A 16,694-nucleotide genomic window follows, 5' to 3' on the forward strand; every position below is an offset into this window, starting at 1 on the left:
ACATGGATGTTTGGAACTGTGTATTTTTCCCCTGCTTCCAGATACTTCAGTTACTTCTTTCATTAACACATACAAAACCAAATGGTCTTACATGTTCATTCATGAATTAAGATGCACAAGTAGATGGTACAAACTGAACTTATCTCTTCCATTGTGTTTGAAATGCTTTAAAAAATCTCAAGTAAATATCTTCATTCTTTCTGTTACTGTCTGTCGTGTCATACAAGGCAATCCTCTAGCAGACAGCATGTGAAAGAGCATTATTAAATACTTCTTGAGATTTCACTGTATCAGCATTTTTGTAGCTGGAAAAGTGAGTTGTTCATAAGATGTAATGGCCTTTTAAATTATGTAGTGCTATGGTTGAATGTTAGACTTTGAACAAGGGCTGTAAAACCTGGTATTAAACACCTGAAAATACTACTGGGAAATGTTTCCTTTCTTTCTTGGAAACAGTTTAGCATCAATGTCAGTACTACAGGTGAACTAAAAAGATAATACATTTTCTGTTCATGGAAAGTCCTTGAAGACAGGACTTCAGTCCTGCCTCTTAGTTACTTTTTGTGAATTTCTGTACTGGGTATAGTTTATTCTTAACCCATAGGAAGCATGCAGTAGTGATTTGGTATTTTTAAATTGTTGGGAAGTTCCAGAGTACTTTGCAGAAGTCTTTTGTTAAGTCCTTCAGGAAAAAAATATGCTGAAAAACTTTAAGGGTTCTCCAGGACATTTAACTAGATTTCTCAACTGTCTGTAAGGGAGAGCAGGGAAAGCAGTGTAAAGAGAGCATGCTAGTCATGGTTATATCTTCAATTGGAGAGAGCAAGGATTGTGTCTTAGTTCTGGAATAACCAGGGAGCTAAGCTGAATGTGCCAGTCCAACAAGGAATTTTGTTTAAAGACTTTTCTAGTTCAAAAGTGTAATGCAGCAGACATGGCTGCTAATGGATTGCTGACATGTAATCTGAAAATGTAAACTGCCATTAATAATTCAGTATTTTAAAATTATAATATTTTTGTCTCTTATTGCACTTTTCTGCCAGTGTATATAAGTATTTTATTGTAAATTTTTTTCTTCAAAATACATGGATGCAAAGAAAGGGCAGCTTTCTAGGCTTGTTTTGTTTCCTGTCCTGGAGAAAAGCAGATATTTGTCAAAGTTGGCAACTACTTAAAAGAAGTTACTATGAACTGTATTGTCTTTTTGTTCCACAGATGAGGAGACACTCCTGTTTTGGTTTTTTGTTCTGTGGGATATTTTTGCCTGGAATCCTTGGCTTTCCACAGACAAATACCTCAATTGATTGTGATTCCCTGTTACCAAACTATGAAGCTGAACCACAGACATCTGCACCACCATATATTATTGCCGTATCTTTTGATAACTTTGAGCCAGGAAATGAAGTCCAAGGTAAATAATCTGAATGATATAAAATCTTTGTCTGTGTTTTCCAGGATTCCCAATCTTCATAGAATTTTCCCATTTCTCTCTCAGTCTAGATAATTTATTTCTTAACTTCAATCTTGTTCATGTGTACCTGAGATATTATTATTTTTATGTTTTTATATCTGTGTGTACATACTTGTATAACTGAAAATTCTTTCTTTCTTTTTTCTTTTCTCTTTTTAATAAGTATATCTTAACTTTGTGCTGTAATTTGTGTGACAAAATTAAAATTAAGTGGGACAGCTGGCCAAACTGGACTAATAATTAGTTGCTCTTTAACTTTGTATTTGAGTATTTGCTGTTGAATCAGGCCTCTGCAATACAAAGGGATCCTAGTCATTAGCTCTTCACATGCTGTCATCTTACAGGAAAATAAAAATTCAAGACGCAATATGAGACAACTCAAGAGTGAGACATTTTGAGTCATCCTTCTAAGAGCTGCATCCCAGATTTTATCAGATTGATGAAGGTGGAGCTATTGTGGCTTAAACCACCTTTTTATCTTTCTAATGCCAAGTTGCTCTCTGGATAGAACACCTTAACAGCCTTGTTTCTTCACACCATGATGCCATCTCATGGTGCTATCACATTTCAAGTAACTTGTGAGTGCTTCTTTTTCTAGCCATTTGTGCTAGAAGAAGCATGGAAGTGGAAGAGTTGTGACCTTATGTTGTTGGATCTCAGTAGCTGAAAAAGAGCATTACTCACTAAGGAGTTACTCTGTAGCTGGAATTCTGTTTAACCTAGTAGCATGGATGGACTTGCACGGAGAGGAATGTATAAGGAGAAGAATGGAGAAGCCTTCGAGTCCTGCTATTGCTGCCATTCTTGGGAAAACATATGTGAAGAGCTCCTTCAAGGATGGGAAGGCTTTTTAAATACTGATATCTACTTTTAAAATACTATTGACAGAGAAATGATGGATGGATTTAAGTATATGCAGACTGTTCTGAAAAGTTAAATGAGATTTACCACTACAAAAATATTGAATCCCAGATGTTGCTAACCTTACTTTTTTTTTCTAGTCATGCCTATTTTTGGCTCTACATTTCTTGTGCTTGGTCTTGGGGAGCTGCTTAGGTCCCCTTCCATTCAGTATATTGCAGTTTCACTGTGACATGCCATGTGCCAACTCCCACAGGTCATCTCTGCTGCATTTAGCCCTGCATTCAAGGGCTCCGTGTCATTGCTCCTGGGAGACCTGGGGAAAATTAGTGAATTAAGCCTGAAAGCTAAAACTGGAATTTAAAAATTGGAATTTAAAAATTGGAAAACTAATTATGAAGGTGTTTGAAAATGCTGTTATCACGGTATGATTGGTCTTTGCCTTGACTTTTGGGTCATTCCCAGTTCATCTGCCCTTGTTTGTAATGATGACACATATCTTTGTGCACAAACCATTATTCTGATTTTGTTTGCCATAGTCCCTAATAGTGAAATTAGCAGAGAAAAGTTAAAATAGATCATGATGAATTTGATTATGCCTTTTGAAATTTAATTTCAGTTGGATACACACAAAGTATGAAACTGCTTTCTTCCATATTTTTGTGAGGTCCTTCAGTAATAAAATTTGAGTGATACCAAGTAGCTCATATAATGACTAATTTTTCATATTTAATGTAGAACATGGAAGCCAAACTGTAGTTTCTCTTTCCTGTTGTAACACATTAAAAATACGTTTCTGCGTTTCCGCCGTACACAAGAGCTAATATTTTCTTTTAAAACAGAGGTGAAAAGAAATGCAGTTCTCTTTCTCTTGTAGCAATTTTGACTTTGTAGGCCTAATTAGACAGAAAATAAATAAACTTTTGGTCAGCAGAGCCACAGAATTTCCTTTTAAAATTCTCAGTAAATCAAAAATTTAATGTTACTTTACACGGAAGTACCTTTCCAACCTTTTTCCCTTTCCTTTGTTGTCATTCTCCTTAAAATTAAGAAAAGCTTTATAAACATTTTTTAGAATTGTAAAAGGCTAAAAGTAATTTTTGCACATGCAGTCTTCTGCCTTAGAGTGAAGCAAATTAGATGGTAAATATTTGGGTGGTTTTAGCTGTATATGAAACTTACATTTCTCAAAATGTCTATTTTCACAGTGACCCTAGAAGCACTAGGAGATGCTGGGTTTAAAGGATTTAATCTACAAGCTCGAGAAATAGATGGAGATGTTCCTGTTGGCACTTTTAAAATTACAGATCCTAACACTAAAGGCTTGGAATGTCATAACATGACGGTAAGTGTTCAATGTTTGGAATACTTTCTGAAGCTTGGGTTTCTTTTAAATAATAGAAGTAGGGATTATTTTTTATACAGCAAAGCTATTTCATCAGTAGAGTTTTAAAAGTTAGGCTTTCTCAAGAATTACATCTATCCTTTATATGTGATATGAACCTAATGTAGAAATTCCCTGGCGCTTTTTAGGAGGTCATCTGTCTACTACAACTACCTGTTGTAGTAGAGAAAGTTCCCATAATAATATAGCTAAAAGTCACTTTGGCATCTTATATAATTACATGTATTTCTTTTTAATTGCAGAATTCAGCAGTAAGTCATGCAAATTCAGATGTGAAACAGAAAGTTACAACAACATGGATTGCTCCACCTGATGCTGGAGAGCTTCAATTTATGTAAATAGTTGTTTTTCTTCTTTTTTTCTTCCTTTTTTTTTTCTAACCTTGAAATTTTATTTCTGTCTTGAGAGGGACCTGTGTTGCTGCTTCTGATATTGTCTTCCCATCATCATAGTTTTTTCACAGTTTACCATAACTTCCCACTATGTTCATTAAATTATATGATTTCCATTTCAAGAGAAAATTTTTAGAGGTAAACGCTGTCTTACAGATCTTAATATATGTAAATACTTCCATTATGCACAATTTTATTACCATTAATAAAATTGAGTATTTGAGTAACCAGTTTTTATACTTGGAGCTTTTTAATTATAACAGCAACAATATGAATGTAACTCACTCCCTGAAAATATGAAGTTCAGGCTCTATTCAGTTATATCTTTTTTCATTTTGAACAGCAGTAGAATAGTAATTTGATGTAAATGCTTCTAGTAAAAGTTTTAAAACAAGTGTATGACCCATGAACTAACCCCTGAAAACAAGAGAAGACATATTTAGGCGACTTTTAATGCTAGTTTTCTTGAAGATCTGAAGCTTATAAAAATACCACCTCCTCTAACAAAATCCATGCTTTAAGTATATTGGAAAATACCTAAATACTTGGTAGCTTGTATTGTTTGAAGAGCAGATTTATGATAGGGCCATCTTTGCCTCGCTTCACTAAGTCTTCAGAAATATGCAGAACAGGCAAAAGAATATGAAAACACCTCCACTCATTAATGCCATGAGAATCAGTTCACCATCATAGATCTAGATGGTCAGAGCAGGTGTGACTATTCTTATGGACATTTGAGCTGATTATCCTCACTGGAATCAGTGCTTTTTCAAGCATTGTCTATTCCTTTTCTGCTTGTTCTCAGGGTCTGTTTTAGCTATCTTCAAAATTATGTTGGATGATAATACAAGTCACTATAAGGAAAAATATCCTGCGAAACTTGTGGTGTACACACTTAAAATCAAGACAGGGTGGATATTTTTGGCTGGGGGCAAGGGATGAGGAGAGTTTATTAGTATTTGATATTGTAATACTTTGATAGAAAAATAATTATTATTTTGTTTTCTTTTTAGTGCAACTGTTGTTCAAAATCTAGAGAATTTTTGGGTTGGAATTCAAAGCAAAACTCTCACACCTACGCATTCTGAGTCAGTTAATGGGACAGGAAAAAGTAAGAGGAAGGTACGTTATGAGTGTGTTTGAATGCTAGAAATTAATACATTAATTAATTACAATAATTTATACATTAATACAATAGTTAATACATTAAGTAAAGTAACTTTGGCTTGATACAAGACATATGTTTGTTGTCATTTATTTGTTAACTAAGATGGTCAAAACCATTAGGTGTTTTCAATAATTTTAATTTAACTGCCTAATCATCTTACTAAAATGGTGAAAAAATAAAGCAAATATTATTTTTCTCCCACAGAAATAAGGAAAGTAGTAATCTAGTTATGAAAACAATCCGTGTTTTAAAGCAAATAAAAAGAAAATAAAACTGGTCATAAGAAGAACTATACTATACTTCTGATGTACAGTGCTGTTCTTAACTGCTGCCCCAGCCCCTGGGAACTGTAACTGTGTAGGGTATTCTTGAAAGGAGTCAGTAAAATTTTTTTTTACCAAGAATTATGCTTATATGATATGTATTTAACATGATTGGCAGCTTAAGTAAAAAAAGGTCTCCTCAAATCTGCTGTATTGGACTGTAGCAGCATTGATTTATATGAACTTGTGATTTAACCAAGAGTGAACACTTGTCTTTAGTCTCTCACTTCACTGAGTGTATTTCCTGTTTCCTACAATAAGCTGCCCTTTTTTTGCAGTAAATAATTTGGAAATCCTTCCTCTTTTTTTTTTTTTCTCCTCCCACAGCTTATGATAGAATTAGAATGTAACAAGGTAAGAGCAATTTTTCTTTAATTTCCCAATGTTCAGTTACCTCAGTTTAAAAATTCTTGTCTTACTGGTCCACTTGTTTCACGTTTGTAGCATGAAGATTATATTGTACCATTCAAATTACTTTCCTAGTAAGATCTCATTTAAGCTTTCGTTTTTGCATTCAGTTTTGAAGGTAGTTTTATTTTGAATTAATTAACATCAGATCTCAGATGAGATTGTTAAAATGTGTAATATATTGTCACCAATGAAACATTTGTTTTCTTCACTCAGACCATCAATGTCAATTCAGTTGATTTACTGCTTAAAGTAATTTGATATTTTTACACCAGTCAATAAACAGTAACAGGAACCTGTACTTTCTTGCAGCGTGGAGGGACTTACTCAACAGGCCGATGCATCATGGTAAATATTCTTTCTCCAAAGACATTGATATGCTGCTAACTGCCTGAGATCTCAAGGCCTAGTCAAAAGCTGCATCTAGACATGTCTTTATCCCCTTATCACTCAGTTTCATTTTCTTTCTGTCAGTTTATCTTTGTTGATTAAAAATACAAAAATGTCTAAATTGTTGTCAGCCTTGTTACCCTTACATTCTGCAGATAGCTAATCTGAAGTAGTTTTATGATAGAAGTTTTCTTTTTTCTGCCTTCACTTTTTATTATTAGTGTTTTCTTGCTGTCCAAGATCACTTATTTCAACAGCTCTGAAACCTTGCCTTTTGCAAATCATGATCTAGGTAAAAAATATAGCTATTTAATTTTTTTCCTCTGAAAACTATCACTTGCATCTCAGTGAAGAAGCCTCCTTTTTCTTCTTTGCTTTTTTTCAGCAAATATGCTAATGATTACATAGTTGTATCAGTAAAAAGCTTTCATCTACTTTTAATGATTGTGACAGTGTAGATCTGTTCCTCAAGGATAGACATCAAATCTATGAGGTCAGACAAAAAAGGATGAAAGGAGCAGGATCATGTTATTTGTAACAGCTGTATTGGTACAGTTTTGATTATTTGTCTTGAAAGACCTCTGAAATAATTTTAATCGTATCAGTTGGTGGAATGAAGTAATAGAAAAATACTTTGTGGATTCTTCCTTTTCCTTTTTCTTTTCAACCAAGTAGAACTTTTTTCCCTGAAAATCACTCCTTTAAAAATAATTTTTCAGCAAAATAATAAAAACCATCTTGGTTTCTTTACAGGTTGGACCTTCCGGTTCCTCTCAGAGCAGCTATTCAGGCAGTCAGGTATGAGTCCTAAATTCCAGCATTTGTATGTTTTACTTCAGTAACTTTGAATGACTAGAATTCTGTAACTACAGAGTACTGAGATGATTTAATATTGTACTGAAATGGCTTCTTTGCTAGTTAACTCAGAATGGTAGAGTTATCCATCCAGTAAACAGTATTTTCAGTACCTGGGTTAAGTTATCTGGTAATATTCCATCTCTTCAATCTTTACTACTTGTAATGGAATTAACAGACCCTGAGAAACACAAATTACTTAGATATATGCTAAAAACTGGTTTTCTTCCTTGTATTTTTTCCATGTATTATACATATTCTTTTCTAAGAGTTGAGTTTCTCATCTTGTCATGTAACTGCTTGAAGTTATTAATTTTTTTTATAAAATATGAACCATTCAAAAAAATTTTGAAAAGTTTCATGACCAGTGACAAAGTTGATGAAAGTTATATGAAATACAGATTATGACTAATGTCTCATATGAAATTAGAATCATTACAGGCAGTGCTATAGAACTGGTAACCTCTTTACTTGCTTATCCCATGCTTCCACATACATATTGTCAGCTGCACAGCTTTTCATGCCATAAACGGCATGGCACTGTGTTTTTCCTCTCTGTCCCATTTGGGTTTCTTATATGGAAGTAATTGACTTCTGTTTTTATTTCAGGGTGGAGTAGTCTACACAATAAGCAAGAGTGGATGTGGTCCTGTAAGCACTATTTTTACATTTCCTCTTTTGACCTCAGCACTACTTTATTTATAGTAATTTCTAGGGTTCAATAGCATTATTTAATGACTGTACACGTGGGAATCTCTGTTCCAAATAGAAAATAATGACGAGAAATAACTGATTTTTTTTTTTGTCTTAGGGAGGTGCTGCTGGTACATATGGCACCCATGCCTGCAGAGATGTAAGCTGGTTATAGATTTTTTTACTGGTTGTCTCTGACTATGCTTCTTAACTCATCTCCTTAATGCAAATTGCATTTGATTCTCTTCCGTAGAGCTATTGAAGTCTTCCTTAATATATTCAGCAAAACAGTGTTAGCTTGATATATTATTCTGAAATTAAAACCCAAAGTTAAAAGGTGTTACATTGCCAGTTCCTCAAAGCCTGATCATTTATGTTATAAGGTGTATATGTATACATAGGTGATACATAATATCACCTATTAGAAACTCCTAATTTGTTTCCCTACTAAAATGTCAGAATTCTTACTGCGTAATGCTCTTTATCAATTAATTGTCTTTGGATATTGCATATTGTGCAATACTATTTGGGACTTTTTACAATCTTTGCATATTAATTCTTTAGCTAATAGAGGAATTTCTATTGCAAATCTCATTTATTTCATTTTCACTTGAAAACAGGTTAATAATTAGCAAATTACTGTATAATTAATACCTGATCTATGGTTTTATTTCAGAGTGCATCCTTATCCAGCAGTGGTCTTACTTATGGCCAGGTAACTGTATTTTCCAATATGTTTTAGCTTCCTAAGGTATTCAAAAGCTAAGCAGTTATACCCAACTTTTACCAAACAAAAATTTAATTTGTGGAGGGGTATAAAGGCAAACTATCTTCAAGTGGTTTAGTAGTGATCATATCTGGAAATAACTTCAGCAAATATGTTAAATATTTGGTGTAGGCTGCTATATCCACCTTGTTAGAAGTTACTTCTATTTCGCACCAAAGATAAATAATTATTCTATAAATGGACGTCAGTTACTTTTATTATGGTTTTCCAAAAGTCAGTGCTTTCTTTGATGGTTACTAAGAATTAAAAGTACTTTTTGTGGCCTCTGCACATGATTTTATGCTTCATTTAAATAATATATCATTATGACACATCCAGCTTTTCGAGATTCTATTCTAATGGTAGGATTTTTAGTTTTGAGAAGACGGGTTCTGGAATTTGGGTTGCTTTTTTGATGAAGGTAGAAGAGCTTAATTTTTTTTCTGCTGATAGATTATTTTTATTATAAAGAAATTTCTAATTTGATGTTAGATTAGACATTTGCAGGTTTTATTCAATGTTCTGTAAAATTAGAAAAATAACTGGGCTTTTAGAAAAAAATTAAACCAGTTGATATTTTTTAGTTGTTCAATTTTGACTGCCAATACATTCATATCTTTCTCCAGACTCTTATTTTGTTTGGTACTTCAGGGGTATCATGTTAGCTATAATATTCTTGTGGAGAATAGCAATGTAGTTAATTTGCCATAACTTAATCAATAAATGGATTCTGTATTCTTTACAGTCTGTCCCTTCAAGCAGTTCAGATTCTACTAAGAAGGTAAGGACCTCTTTTCAAAGGGAAAAAATTCTTACCGTTATAACATGGCATGACTCCTTTTATTTCAGTCAAGACTTTGCAAGCTTTTAAGCGAGATTGATTCATATGATTTGATTTGGTTTGGTTCTTAGAGGTGGGGAGAGCTTCTAATGAGATGATATTAACACCTAAGCAGAGGATACAACTATTACATTCGGATTCATTTTTTTGAATGAGCTCAATATCAAGTCTGGTTTTTAGCCTAATGCTGGTAAAGACAAAATAAATTGATCTTCTAGCTTTGGAAAGCTGAAGATCAAAAAGGGCACACAGTACAGGCCCATGGATGTGGTGCAAGATAGGAAATCCTGTTTCTGCCTCTACAGCTGAGTCATTGTGTGGCTGGGGGCAAGTCTTTTATCTCCTTACATTCTGGTGTAAAGAGACATCTGCATAAATACCATTCTTTGCTTGTTAATATACATTAATTTTTTTATTAAAATACTATTTTATAAAGGTGATCTTTCATAGCATTATTATCAGAGTTTGTAAATTTACAGATTTCAATATTCTTCATTTTCTAACATGTTTAACAATTTAAATAATCTCTGTGGTGAGTAAAGGGCTTCCTCTGGTTTCTCTATAGGTAGTGGTCGTTGCCAACAGCAACCCTTTTCCACCTGTGGTAAGCAGTTTTTCTCTACATTACACATTTTCTCTACAAATAATTTTGTCTCAAAAAGCTTTCAAATATCTACATTTTTAATTTTTCAGAAATATTCCTGGAGACAATTCTTTGGTAGGCAGGATTTACCCTATGTGTTAGATATCTTCAGGGAAAGCCTGTTGTAAGATAGGTACAAATCTCATGGTCCTGTGATTGCTGTTAGTACTTGCAGAGACAATGGATTAGCTGCAGATTCAGGTCTCTCAATGCATGCAGTCTCTGTGGTCCTGAAAGGTTTTCTATTGCAATTTTATTTTGTAAATTCACTTCCATTCTCTTTTTTAAATTATTAAACTTCCAGTCTACTTATTTGGAACTAAAAGTAAGTTTTGCCTTCACTTAAAGTGAGTTTTTATAATATAATATTTTATAGATGTTTAATATCTAAAAGAACATGTTGTTCTAACCTGAATAAAGGTTAAGATGTATTTATTCTATGCCATCCTTTTTATATCATTCTTTCACATTCCATTGTGTATTGCATCCAAAACATAAGGGCCTTTTTTCCCTTTCTCTGCTGCAATATTCTGTTTGGACAAGCCCTTGTGCAAAATAATTAAAGATTTTTCTGTTTCATTTTCAGCGCCACACCTTCCCTCAGGTAAGCATATGATTCTTCTATAGTACTGTTCTTATGATTTCTATAGTATTATTATAGTTCTTATGGGATCAAGTCAGTTGTGTCAGGATGGTGTGTGCTACTCTTTTGCATTTGTCCCTCATGTACCACAATTCAGCAAATAAATGACTGGATGTGGAAGTGGACTTGTATGTGTTGATGTATGTCCAGTGCAGGTGACAGTGAGACAGGTTGGAGGGATGGTGATGTTTTAACTTCCCTCACCACATATGGAAAAGCCAAGCTGACTGGTAGTGCAGAAAGGTGGTGCACATAACCTGTGCTCTAGTCCTCTTCACAGAAGATGTAAGAGTAGAAAATTACTTAGTAGGGTCAGTCAGCCTCCCGAGACTTTCAGAGCTGAGAATTAACTAGTTGAATGCTGGGTTTAAGAATTGATACACAGTACATCACACATATGACCTTTCCCTTTATTCTCACAAACTAAATAGTATAACTTGGTACTTTCTTTTTAAGTGCCTTTAAACAAGTCAGTTAAATGTGCTATATTTGGTGTTTGTTTCTGCATTTTTTTCAGAGTTTGGGAAGCTCTGCTACAAGGATCATAGTACAGGTAGGCATGTTTTTCTACATTATACTTGAGTTTTGAATGAAGCTTTGTCTTAGCAAACTAAGTAATAATTAATCTCTTAGGGAACAAATAAATGTTGATAACTTAGAGATATCTTAGATGTCCACAAACTACAGCAGTGCAGTAGGGTATTTCTGTGACTACAGCGGTGTGGAGATCCTACCTGGTTGCTGATTAGAGACCATTGCAGGTGTTTTCTACACTTTAAAAATTTGAAAGCCTCTGTATGCAAATTCCATAGTGCTCTCAAAATTGGCAAAATTTTACTGTCTCAGTCTGCTCAGGAAGGAGGATGGAATTCTAGAACTAAAACTCGAATGTGACTCAACATCAAATCAAATATAAATCGCAACCTGCATAGTTCCGTTTTCATTTAAACAGTCTGTTTTTTTAATGGAAATACCCAGTATAGAATTACATTTTTTAAATCCTGCAGTTAGTGCTGAGGTGAACTCAGGTGTTGGCTGATGTATTTATAATGCTGCTTCTTGATAACCAGACTCTTGGAAAGTTGATTACAATCTAATCTCATTAAGAATAGGCTTATAAAGTATTATGAATATCATTCAGGCATATTTTTCTGGGTTCTTTGCAATTTTAGCATCCATCCCACTCTTAATGGCTAGTCCATTAGATGCTATTCCATTATTAAACTATGACAAGAGATTCTCACTTTCATTGAAAGATCAATAGTAGATTACCGCAGCTGAAATTTGTTTTTTGGAAATCATTGCTTTCAAAATATATAGCATTATTTTCTTCCACGAGTAGTGATGAATGCTGGCAGAGAAGGGAATACAATTTCCTTGTTATTTTATTTCTGAATTTAATTGTACAATGTTTTGATTATGCAGGTTAACTATTTTCATTGTGTTGATATAAATAATATTTTATTCCTCTCATAATCTACATACTTCATGGGAATCAAAATATTTTCTGCAGTGGCTTTTCCTTAGATTAAATTGTAACTGTGCCTTTTTCAATTTTTCTTTTGAGAAAGCCTTTGTCAAAAGTTTGTTGTGCTTATTCATGAAAAAAGTCAGTAATAAAATGAATACAAATGGATATGAGTTTAAAGACAATATGTATAATGCATTTGACAGGCTGAATTATTTAAACTCACTTCAAATACCACAATATGACACAACAATGTATTATACAATGAATTTTCATTAAGATAATTATATCAAGATATATAAATACTTTTAACACTTTATTTGTGAAGGAACTTTATATACATTTTTTAACACATGGAGATGGCATAAAGTAAGAAAAGGTGTAATGGACTCTCTATGGCTTTCAAACAGTCTCATAGATAGAAGGATAGAGTTGCTTCTTGAAATGGTTTAGTATATAAACAATTCCTCTTAAATGTAAATAACTGGGGTTTTTTTGTTTCTGTGTAGAGTGGACAAAAACAGCAAACCAGCAGCAGCAGTAGTACTTACATTCAGGTAACTGAACTTTAAAAGGGTTATAAATATTCCTGTAGACTTCATTAAAACAGGGCCAGCACAACTTGGAAATAAAATATTTTCTGCATTTAAAAAAGGATTTCACAGGTGCAGGTATTTCTATTTCCCTGGCTTTTGTTCATAAATACCATCTAATACTAGTGTTCAGCTGTTTTTGTTCATAGTGCTCACAAATGTATTTCCATGTGTGACGGGTTGACATGAAATGACTGAATTCTACTCAGAATATCCTCTAAAGGGTGCATAAAGGTCATGACACTGAGAGGAAGTGATTCTAGGCTTATTACACCATCAGCCCCACACTGATAGATTCAGATCCCATGCATATTAGATCTCAGATTCCAGAAGTTGTGAAGGGTAGTTGCTTAGCCATATCAAGAATGATGAAAAATCATAATCGTGGAACTATGTGCAATGTCTTCCAGCATTGCTAAAAGCCATGAAGATAAAGCTACTTGTGTGAAAAACAGTGTGTGAATTTAACAACTATTCACCTAGTGGCATCATAAATTATTGCAAACTAAAAGCTGAGAATATTCATAGTATGAATTCAAGTATGAAGACTCTTCAATTCTTCCTCCTCTTGGGGGGCTGGGATTAGGAAGGATGCACAAATCTGTCAGTATTCTCTATAGCACTACATGCAACCAGAAAAATGTTTCAAAAGCGTAGGTATGACTTCCAGGGATCAGGGCAACCATGAGGCCACTACTCAACATCAGAAATATTTAATATGCACAAGGTTGGCAGTCATGCCTTCTGATGAGAATAGGACAATCTGTTGCAGGGGTTTCAGCATAGTGCTGTTTCCTTTGAGCTTTTTGAGAAACCCATATACAGCTGTATTTCCATAAACATTATGCTCTATAAAAAAGCCTCCTTGTCGAGGTGGTAATTATTTTCTCATTATTTGAAGGGTTCCCAAGGCAGCCAGTCCTATGGCCAGGTGAGACTTTGTTGCTGAAATGTGTTGAGCTTTTCTGTAGGAGCCTGTCTTGTAAATGGGCTTTGGGGTGTGGGTGGGTTTTTTCCTTCCTGGTGTTTCTGAGTAGTCCTTGATTTTTGTTTGTACCATTAAAACACCAGGAAGGAAAAAATAACATAGTACAGAGGACCTTTAAGGGGAAACGGGATTTTCTGTTGCTGCTGTGCTAAGACCATACAGCTTTGTTTAGAAATGTCTTCTTACCTTTCTTACAGGGCTCCAGACCTCAAGGTGGCAGTTCCTATGGCCAGGTAAGCATCAGTCAGTCACCAGTCAGAGTACAGCCTTTGAGAAATTAAACACCACGGCACTGTAAAGGCACTTAGCAAGCCCTCAGAATATGACCACTAAAGGACATTTTGTCTGAAAGTGTCTATTGCCACACCCAACATTTTTCCACATACTACTTATTTATCTGGAGTCCCAGTGTGTGAAGTCATCACACTCAAACTCAGAGCACCAAGAGATGTCTGGCTCTTCATACTACCCTGCATAGCTTTAGTATGTAGGTACTTCCTGTTGCCAATGCAGGCTGGACCCCTTACTGAGAGGGAAGTAACCAAATGCTGTCCTTGTCTTAGGGTGGATCAAGTTTCTCAGGCAGCAGCAGTTCCTATGGCCAGGTAAGCAAACTGACTATTCTGTGGAAAGTTCTTCACTGATCTCTCTGGGACTGGCATGACTGGCAGACTTTTGAGAGTGATGTTTCCCTTGGTGTCTGTGTCTCAATGTGGGCCATGGCTTCTGCTGAGAACAGGACAATGTGCTGCACAGATGCACAGATGTTACCATACTGCTCTGTGTCTTTTGGCACAGGAAGAATCTTTTAGGGAATCCCCCATGCAGCTGTATTTCCATAAACATTATGCTCTATAAAAACACCTCCTTGTCGAGGTGGTAATTATTTTCTCTTTATTTAAAGGGTTCCCAAGGCAGCCAGTCCTATGGCCAGGTGAGACTTTGTTGCTGAAATGTGTTGAGCTTTTCTGTAGGAGCCTGTCTTGTAAAGGGGCTTTGGGGTGTGGGTGGTTTTTTTTTCCTTCCTGGTGTTTCTGAGTGGTCCTTGATTTTTATTTGTACCACTAAAATACCATGAGGAAAAACATAACACAGTAGACAGGAGCATTTAATTGAAAGTTAAAGCCTTTTAACAGGGCTTTTCTCTCTGGTATTCTCTGGCTCTGTTGCAGGGATGCTAAGACTGCACTTCTTTAGCTTTGTTTACAAATGACTTCTTTCTTTTCTTGCAGGGCTACCAGCCTCAAGGTGGCAGTTCTTATGGACAGGTAAGTGTAAGTCCGAATAGAACATTTGAGAAAGGGAAGTGCCATGGTCCTGCAAATTTAGCAGATTTTTTTTTTTTCAATTCACATTGAATTTTTAACCAATATATCTCTGAATCTACTTCAAATGTTTTGTTGTGAAAACATTTGGGCATTGTGTTTTTCCTGTATATTTATAGGAATCCTAGATTTCTGCTGCTATCTTACCTTTTCCATGGGTTTGAAACTCTATAAATTTATGACACATATAATCTATTTGATGCTGTCCCCATTCCAGTTGATGGTACAATACAAATTTATAATCAGTGCTTTGCTGCCTCCTTTGCTCTCAGCATAGCAGTAATGTTGAGGAACTAAAGATCATTGGGTCAAGTTTTCAGCTGAATGAAATTTTGGTCTTGGAGCGTGCAAGTGATGAATGTCTACCTCCACTGTTTTTATGTAAATTAAAGCATCCCTGGGATAGCTATGCGTTTTGTCAGGATCTCTATGTCAGATAGCAAAAATAGCCATGATTCTTCAAATACTTTTCGGTAATCCCTGTCTTCATAACTCTCCAAGGCAGCTGTGGCACAGGTCTGCATGTACATGAAACAACTTCACTTTTTTGAGATTATATTGAAGGGAGATTGTAACAGCAAATTCTAAACACAGTAATTTTATATTGCTGAAAATTTTTTTAAAGGTGCAGTCATCCTTGGCTAATTCATTTGACCTGCTACATTCAATTGCATTTTTTTCTCTCCATTTTATGAACCTATATTTTTTCTAAGATTCTTTCTTAATTTTTAAAAATAATTTTTCACCCTAATTTTCCCTCAGAGGAAGGGAATCATGCAACTGGGGTCAATGGAAAATACAAATACATTAAATCAGTACTCACCTAGTATTCAGCGTTAGCCATCTAAACTCAGTGTCTGAAAAAGAGAAGGAAAAATAAACATTATAAGAAAATGTTGTGTCCATTCCTGGAAATCCCTCAGAAGATAAGAGTACTGTCTGAGATGAATGTAAAACTACTCTGTGATTGTTGTTCAATAAACAGAGTGTGATTACTGATTCCTCCAGTGTAATAAATGTCAAAATGACTCTAGTTAAGCAGTAGAGTCTATACATTGTCTGTCTTATTCTGTTTTCTTATCCCACAAAAAGACATTAGAGATGCAGCTGCTTCACAAATAAAGTAACTATGAATCAATAATTAATTTCATACAGGGCTACCAGCCTCAAGGTGGCAGTTCCTATGGCCAGGTAAGCATCAGTCAGTCACCAGTCAGAGTACAGCCTTTGAGAAATTAAGCACCATGGCACTGTAAAGGCACTTAGCAAGCCCTCAGAATATGACCGTTAAAGGACATTTTCTCTGAAAGTGTCTATTCCCACACTGACTGTTTTATCCACATACTACTTATTTATCTGGAGTGTGAGAAGTCATCACACCCAGCATCCTCGTGAGAGCCAGGAGATGTCTGGCTCTTCATACTACTCTGCATAGCTTTAGTATGTAGGTACTTCCTGTTG

At 34.9% G+C, this 16,694-nt stretch overlaps 1 protein-coding gene across 6 annotated transcripts in view; it reads left to right on the top strand.

Moving 5' to 3' along the window:
* LOC146433968 (uncharacterized) overlaps positions 1 to 16,694 on the top strand; it is a 53,475-nt gene that overhangs the window by 1,669 nt on the left and 35,112 nt on the right. For all 6 annotated transcript variants that reach the window (XM_085068172.1, XM_085068170.1, XM_085068171.1 and 3 more), the window contains exons 2-22: positions 1,216 to 1,411; positions 3,541 to 3,677; positions 3,980 to 4,071; positions 5,143 to 5,251; positions 5,948 to 5,974; positions 6,341 to 6,376; positions 7,172 to 7,216; positions 7,883 to 7,924; positions 8,085 to 8,126; positions 8,643 to 8,681; positions 9,478 to 9,513; positions 10,139 to 10,177; positions 10,803 to 10,820; positions 11,377 to 11,412; positions 12,837 to 12,884; positions 13,822 to 13,851; positions 14,106 to 14,141; positions 14,472 to 14,513; positions 14,813 to 14,842; positions 15,141 to 15,176; positions 16,389 to 16,424. In XM_085068172.1, the coding sequence (XP_084924298.1) occupies positions 1,216 to 1,411; positions 3,541 to 3,677; positions 3,980 to 4,071; positions 5,143 to 5,251; positions 5,948 to 5,974; positions 6,341 to 6,376; positions 7,172 to 7,216; positions 7,883 to 7,924; positions 8,085 to 8,126; positions 8,643 to 8,681; positions 9,478 to 9,513; positions 10,139 to 10,177; positions 10,803 to 10,820; positions 11,377 to 11,412; positions 12,837 to 12,884; positions 13,822 to 13,851; positions 14,106 to 14,141; positions 14,472 to 14,513; positions 14,813 to 14,842; positions 15,141 to 15,176; positions 16,389 to 16,424 (1,152 nt within the window). The remainder of the gene's footprint in view (positions 1 to 1,215; positions 1,412 to 3,540; positions 3,678 to 3,979; positions 4,072 to 5,142; positions 5,252 to 5,947; positions 5,975 to 6,340; positions 6,377 to 7,171; positions 7,217 to 7,882; positions 7,925 to 8,084; positions 8,127 to 8,642; positions 8,682 to 9,477; positions 9,514 to 10,138; positions 10,178 to 10,802; positions 10,821 to 11,376; positions 11,413 to 12,836; positions 12,885 to 13,821; positions 13,852 to 14,105; positions 14,142 to 14,471; positions 14,514 to 14,812; positions 14,843 to 15,140; positions 15,177 to 16,388; positions 16,425 to 16,694) is intronic.

The sequence above is a fragment of the Lichenostomus cassidix genome, chromosome 8 (genome assembly GCF_008360975.1).
Source record: "Lichenostomus cassidix isolate B80296 chromosome 8, HeHo_3.0, whole genome shotgun sequence".
In the NCBI taxonomy this organism is placed as follows: domain Eukaryota; kingdom Metazoa; phylum Chordata; class Aves; order Passeriformes; family Meliphagidae; genus Lichenostomus; species Lichenostomus cassidix.